Source organism: Mustela nigripes, chromosome 7 (genome assembly GCF_022355385.1).
Source record: "Mustela nigripes isolate SB6536 chromosome 7, MUSNIG.SB6536, whole genome shotgun sequence".
NCBI classification, from domain to species: Eukaryota; Metazoa; Chordata; class Mammalia; order Carnivora; family Mustelidae; genus Mustela; species Mustela nigripes.
Window position 1 is genome coordinate 30,374,892 of NC_081563.1, and position 7,257 is coordinate 30,382,148.

Below are 7,257 nucleotides of genomic sequence, written 5' to 3' on the forward strand. Positions count from 1 at the left end.
TTGGATCTCTGGAAAATAGGTCTGTTGGAGCGTCCTTGCTCTGATTTTTCTGGGATCCATGTGTTACTAGGAGATGACTCTGGCAGACCACACCCTGATCTTTACTGTCTGGAAGAAAAAGAGGTAATTGTCCTGATGACTTAGATCATATACCTACAGACGAAATTGAGATATTGTTTTTTTTTTCCTTCTAAGATTATTTTGATAACAGCGATCTTTGATGTTACTAAGTAAATACAATTGTGTTTAGGTTTTCTTTTTGGAAAGGAAAGGAAAGTGCATTGGAGAAAAGAACTACCGAAAGAGCCACTGTGAACATTTTCCATCTCGTTTATTTCAGATAATCACTTCGACCATCCCTCTCTGTTGGGAAGTGTGATGATCTGTTGCCTACAAGACAAAGCAACCATTTGTGAGAAAAAGACAAGATATGATGGGCTGTTACAAAGGAAATACTTTGAGGTTTTCTAGTTCAGGCTTTGTGCAGGGGAAGTCTCAGTTTCCTCATCTGTCAAGTGGGGTTAATTCCTATCTCCCTTGGTTGCAAAGATTACAGAAAGGACATCGGAAGAGCCAGGCCACTAGGACAGTGCCTGGTATAGAAGTATTCAGTAAATGTCGATTCCCTGTCTATCCCTCCCTGAAGAGCTGTGGGAAAACACTTCTTAACCACACGGGTCATCTGATGGACCCCCTCTCCTCTTTCTATTCCCATTACAGGGGGGGGGGGGGTGGAGATCCTAAAAATGCCTCTTCCCTGTTTGTTCCTCCCGTTCTTCCTCTCCAGGACAAGGAAGCGGCTACGTTTCCCCGGTTCAGAATTTTCTGCCTCCCAGGACTGCCCAGCCCCCGGGGTTAAGAAGGTCGGGGGTGGGGGGAGGAGAGCTGCGTCCTTGGCCTGCGCAGCGCAGTGGGGAGGGGACCCGGAGGCGATGGGGAGGCGGGCGCAGTCGACCCAAGGGTGGAGAAGGGGGACGGCGAAGGACGCGCGTTCCCGGGCTCGTGACCGCCGGCGGCCAGGGGAGCCTTCGCCCAGACAGCCTCGGAGATGGCAGGCGGTGGGGACCGGCGGGCCATGGACACCCTCCACCTGCTGCTGCTGGTGGCCGCTCTGCCCCTGGCGGCCCGTGGGGTCAGATACCGAGGCTCGGTGGACTGGATCCAGGAGAAGGTGAGCGGCTGCCGCTGCGTGACTGTACCTGGGCGGCTGGTGCGCCGTGCCGGCACCCGGGGCCGGGAGACCCCACCTTGGCAGGGTGGGAGGCGGGTAGAGCCGCCGGCGTCCGCCCAGGCAGCGCAGCCCGCAAAGGGCACCCGGAGGAATCGGGGCTCTGCGTTCTCGTCGGGGTGCCTCACTGGCCCGGGGGCTGCTTTGGAGACGCCACGGGAGCAGAGTGATGTCACCAGCCTCCCCTCGGCTGCGGTCTGATGCGGGGACCGATAGGCACAGGAAGTGTGTCTAGCCGGCGGCGGCCGAGCTGGGAGGTGAGGGCGCTTCGCAGCGCCGCCACCCACTCGGCACCCCGGAGGCCCGCGGTCGCAGCGCGCCCGGGCGGGTGTGCCCGCCGCTTCCCCCACCGCTGCACCAGCGAACGCCCTTGGGACGTTGGAGTCTCTGGACAGATGTGTGTTCCCATTTGTTTCAGGTTTTTAAGCGCAACAGCTCTAACTGGAGACCGGATTCACTTTAAAATATTTGTTTTTTCTTAACATTGAATAAATGCAGCTGTCAGAGCTGTGTATCTAGTGGTAGGTGGAAATTCACATAAGGAACTTAGGATGCAATTTCCTCTGTGTGAAATAAATAGGTTCAAAGTTATTTGTTGTTAACAGTTTTGAAATCGTAACATTGCTAGGGCATTATGCATTTGTTGATGGTATTGGTGTAAAATGGTATGCTTTAAAAAATATTAAGAAACGCAGTAAAGTGTTATAAACTTTGACAGTGTTGTGGAACAGATCTTTTAAATGCTGACGGTGTGCTTGTATTTCCTCACAAGGTGGGAAAACAGGGCACACTGGTGAATGCAGAGACCCTCTCTGGGTCACTTGCAGACTCACACGCAGCCACACGCACGTGTGTATGAATAGCCCACTTCAGTTCTCTGTGTTATGTTTCCTTGCTTCACCGTTTAGACACCACAACGTGCCCCCACTTACACGTGGAGACCATCAGCCACAGGGACCCTGGAGAGGATGTGGGAAGACAGCTCAAGAGTTACTGCATCAGAAGAAAAACTTTCCATGGGTGTTCAGTAGGAGTCCATTAAGGGACATGGAGTCCCATACTTAAATCCTTTCCTTCTTCATTCACCCTGAGTACCTTCCTGGTCAGAAACTGGGAAGGGGGCATTAATAACCAGAATATGGAGCCACACCAAAGTGTCTTTCTGATTCATCTAAATGGGTGAATAAATGATACGGGAACTGTTTGAGCTGTTCTTAGGAATCATTTGTAGGCAAGATGTATTTGTAGGTGGGAGAAAGTTTTGAATTCTGGACATGTTTTGAACTAATGAGAATTTAACTTTGAGAAAAGTATTTTTATTTTATTTTATTTATTTATTTTGACAGAGATCACAAGTAGGCAGAGAGGCAGGCAGAGAGAGAAGGGGAAGCAGGCTCTCCCTGCTGAGCAGAGAGCCCGATGCGGGACACGATCCCAGGACCCTGAGACCATGACTTGAGCTGAAGACAGGGGCTTTAACCCAGTGAGCCACCAGGTGCCCTGAGAAAAGTATTTTAAAGCATGAATCCCTTTTATATTTATTTTAAGAAGCTTCTCTAATCATTGTTTTGCTAGGAAACTGGATGCTCAGCCATGACAATTGCCAATTTCTGGTCCCCTCCTCCCTTATTCTGTAGGCTTACATAAAGTCCTATAGGTGGCCTGGACAGTTTGCAGCCTGGAAAGTAAATTGGTCCATACTAAAAGATAAGCCTTCCTGCTGTATATCACATGTAACTATCTTAATCATTGAGGTCTGCCAAAAGGTGAGATTTAGTAAAGAAAACAATGATTCCAAAATCCGTTTTCTTTAAGATAAAGGTGTGTCTCTTTCAGTGGGATCTAGTACTTAAAAACTACCTGATGGTTGAGTTCAAAGGTTATTGGAAACCTACAGACATTTTCCCATAGAAACAGTATTATAAATGGTTAGATTCTCAGGTGGGCCTATAGGTGTATGTTTAGAGCTATTGGCATCTGGGCACCAGGACACTTATATATAAGCATCTCACTTGAACCTCCCAGGAGAGGAGAGATTCAACCCCAATTTAGAGGTGAGGTCACCTGACCATTCCTATACCAGTGAACCAAAGAGCTGTCCTCTGTCTTCTTCCACTCTCTTTTCCAAGGTAAATGAGTTCCAGCTGATGATGTAGGTAGGGGAGAGTGTCCAGGTAGTGAAGGAGGATGGGGCAGGTGGGTTGGGGGGCCAGAGGAAGAGCTTATTTCTCTTTTTTCTGGTTAGAGCGGACCTTAAATAGAATTCCAAAACAGATAATTTGTATCTGGAACCTTCTCTCTTGTCCCCCCCCCCCCTTTCCTGATCTCCCTCTTGGAGCTTAAAGTTTATTCTTCTGGGGGTTGAGTGTATTCCCAAACTACTTCTCTGGAATCCTGTCCCATCCTTCATCCCCAACCCTGTTTCTTTGGTACAGATGCATTCCTTTGGTACAACCTCGTCAACTTGCTATTAAAAGGAATCTCATTAGTCCTCTCTTAGGTGTCAAAGACTGGTGACTGTTAGGAAGTTTGCATATTTCTTTTAAAAGGAATCTATTCATTTAAAAGTATGGCTTCTATTTAAATCTCTCAATTATAAAGTTAACATGCATATTTTGAAAACATGGAGAATACAGAAAAGTAAAAGAAAACTATTGTCACCCATAATGCCACATTCAGAGATAATTGCTGTTAACCATTTTGGTATTTTTATTCCTAGTCTCTCTCTTTCCATCCCTCTTTCTTTCTGTATATGTATATATCATATTTATATGCACGTGCATAGACATGTGTATATATGGTGTGTGTTTTTATTTATAGAAATGGATAATTAGGGCACCTGGGTGGCTCAGTGGGTTAAGCCTCTGCCTTCCGCTCAGGTCATGATCTCAGGGTTCTGGGAGAGCATTGGGCTCTCTGCTCAGCGGGGAGCCTGCTTCCCCCTCCCTCTCTGTCTGCTGCTCTGTCTGCTTGTGCGAGCTCTCTTTCTCTGTGAAATAAATAAATAAAATCTTAAAAAAAAAAAAGAAATGGATAATTATACCAATCTTGTAGGTTTTTATGAGAATTGAACTATCCGTGTAAAGTGCTTAGCACCATGCTGCCCTATAATAAGTGTTCGATTAAGACTAATTGTTTTTTTAAAATAACACACAAGAATACTCATTTCATACTAGAGTTTATGCTGCATATATGGTTTTATATTTTACTATGTCACTTAAAAACACATTGTGAGTATTTCCATGAGCCAATAAAATTCATTGAAAGCATCACTTGATGATTGCAAAATCATTCATATTCTGTAATTTTACTCTCCTTTTATTGTTGGGTATTTAGCTTGTTTCCAAACTTGCTCTCTCATAAACTTGGGAATCAATGTATTTTAATTAGTAGAATTTTCCTTTATTATAACAAAGGTGAACATTTCAAGTCATATTGGATGTAGAGGGGCAGATTTTTTTTGAACAGGAACCATATATGGGAGGATTGCCCTTCCCTAGGGGTCCTTCTCCAGAATCATCTCTGGCATGCTGTTGCTGCTGTCTTCAGCACTTCACATTGTTCTACTTTTAATTCTGAAAGTTTTTAGGGTTCTCCTCTTCCATGGTTATAAAAGTCCTTAACCAGGGGCACCTGGGTGGCTCAGTGGGTTAAAGCCTTTGCCTTTGGCTCAGGTCATGATCCCAGGGTCCTGGGATCAAGCCCTGCATCGGGCTCTCTGCTCAGCAGGGATCCTCCTTCCCCCTCTCTCTGCCTGCTTCTCTGCTCACTTGTGATCTCTGTCTCTCAAATAAGTAAATAAAATCTAAAAAAAAAAAAAAAAAAGAGTCCTTAACCATTCATCCCTTTACCCACCACGATTCTTAGGGAAACACCAATGGAGACTCCAATGGAGGCACAGGAAGGTCAGTGGTAGGCTGTGTATTGGTAGGGGGAGAAAGAGAAAATATACCCTTGTTGAGCTTCTACTACCTGGCAAGTTAAGTGCTATGACATTCTTACAGATCATTAAGCTTTCCTAGTCACAGCGAGGAAGTCGGGGACCTGGGATTTGACTCTGAATTGTCGGTTCAAAGCCGACATTTCTTTTCTTTTAGGTAGAGGACTCCCTGCATTGAAAGAAGGCAGAACTTTATCTTATTTAGTTCTCAACTTTCCCACAACTGCATTTGTCATGTCAGAGGCATTGAACACACTGGAAGGATTTCTGTAAATGCTGGCTGGGTTGAATCTACCTGTAGACATGGGAGTTAATCTGAGTGCTGTGTGGGAGACACTCATATGGGATGAGAACTGGAATTGAAATCACTGGGCTTCTGTAACGATCTCCCTTTAATTCAATGGCTTGGGACCTCAAATCCCCCTGCAAGTGGGGCCAACTCTACAAATTATGTAATTAAAACCCTTGTTGGCCTGCCACCAGGTGATTAGCCCAGAGGAGATGTTTCAGGATATCTGGTTCACACTTTTTTAGCTGAAAGATTCTTGTCACCCAAAGTAGACTTATTGTCCTTTCTGCCTGGCTGAAAAGACGAGGCAGGGGCTGTAATAGAGACTCATTCCTCTGAGAATGCCCATACCAAAGAAACTTGTCTATGGGCTTTTTACCTGACTAGGACTGGACTAACCCGGGTTTTGCATTTAACACTGGGCTCAACACTTTTTTTTTGCCTCGGCTACTTTCCTCCTATCCAGCCCACACTTTCTTTCCAGGTTTCTCTCCTCACTCTTTCCTCTTGTCTCCACATAGATTTTTTGTATTTATCGGGTTCTGAGGGTGAGGCTCCTTGAAAGCTGAATGGGCACCATTTTGGTTGGAAGAGTGCAACGCTTTAAGGACCAGGAAGGGTTAAATAATTAACGAAGTGTGGTCATTTCCCCTCCTCTGTCCTTACTGACTGGGAAGCTTTTTTTTTTTTTTTAAATTTTTTATTTTTTATAAACATATATTTTTATCCCCAGGGGTACAGGTCTGTGAATCGCCAGACTGGGAAGCTTTTATTTGCATGGTTTCATGAGCCTATCTCCTTCCAGGGAGGCAGGGAGAGGAGGGTTCTTTACAGAAGCATGTTAATTAGATGGTTGAGCCCAGGAGATTGAGAAACAACTCATGTCACTCTGGGTTTGGAGGAGCATCAATCAATGGGCCTGTCTGTTGCACTTACCCTTCATTCATCCATCGAGCATTTTTTGGTGCTATTTCTCACCTGTATTTCATCTGTGGTATCTGGTACAGCTAGCAATGCTGGAGGGTTATTTATCTTGTTCCTGTTTTTTCTTGGATCTCTTCAGAACTCTTTCATACGCTGCCATAAATTGCCCTTTTATTTTTTTTAATTTTTTTATTTTTTTTTTTAAGATTTTTTTTTTATTTATTTTATTTGACAGAGATCACAAGTAGGCAGAGAGGCAGGCAGAGAGAGAGAGGGGGAAGCAGGCTCCCCGCTGAGCAGAGAGCCCGACGCGGGACTCGATCCCAGGACCCTGAGATCATGACCTGAGCCGAAGGCAGCGGCCCAACCCACTGAGCCACCCAGGCGCCCCATAAATTGCCCTTTTAAACACGAGCTGGATTTACTCCCACTGTGGACACTCAGTGAAGGACCTGGTCCACAGTAACCAGGTAGGCTCTGGGGTGGAGAAATGGATGCTACACAGGAAAGGAGTCACTGGTCAGATAGCCTTCCTGACACAAAAGGTCTCCGTTGTCACAGAGACTGCCCTGGGCCAAACCAACCCTAAGGCATCATGGGAATTGAGATGAGAAATTCAGAGACAGCAACGACACCAAAATCACAGCCCTCTCTAGCACTTTGCAGCTGGTAGCTTCTCATTTCTCCTCTCCTCATAATTGCTTGTACATTTAACTGATTGGATATATTTTTTTTTTTAAAGATTTTATTTTATTTATTTATTTGACAGAGAGAAATCACAAGTAGATGGAGAGGCAGGCAGGCAGAGAGAGAGAGGGAAGCAGGCTCCCTGCTGAGCAGAGAGCCCGATGCGGGACTCGATCCCAGGACCCCGGG

General features: G+C 45.6%; 1 protein-coding gene across 3 annotated transcripts in view; it reads left to right on the forward strand.

Moving 5' to 3' along the window:
• Positions 1-957: 957 nt before the first annotated feature.
• Positions 958-7,257, forward strand: part of QPCT (glutaminyl-peptide cyclotransferase) — a 27,148-nt gene continuing 20,848 nt past the window's right edge. For all 3 annotated transcript variants that reach the window (XM_059407597.1, XM_059407600.1, XM_059407599.1), the window contains exon 1: positions 958-1,171. In XM_059407597.1, the coding sequence (XP_059263580.1) occupies positions 1,049-1,171 (123 nt within the window). In that variant the 5' untranslated portion in view covers positions 958-1,048. The remainder of the gene's footprint in view (positions 1,172-7,257) is intronic.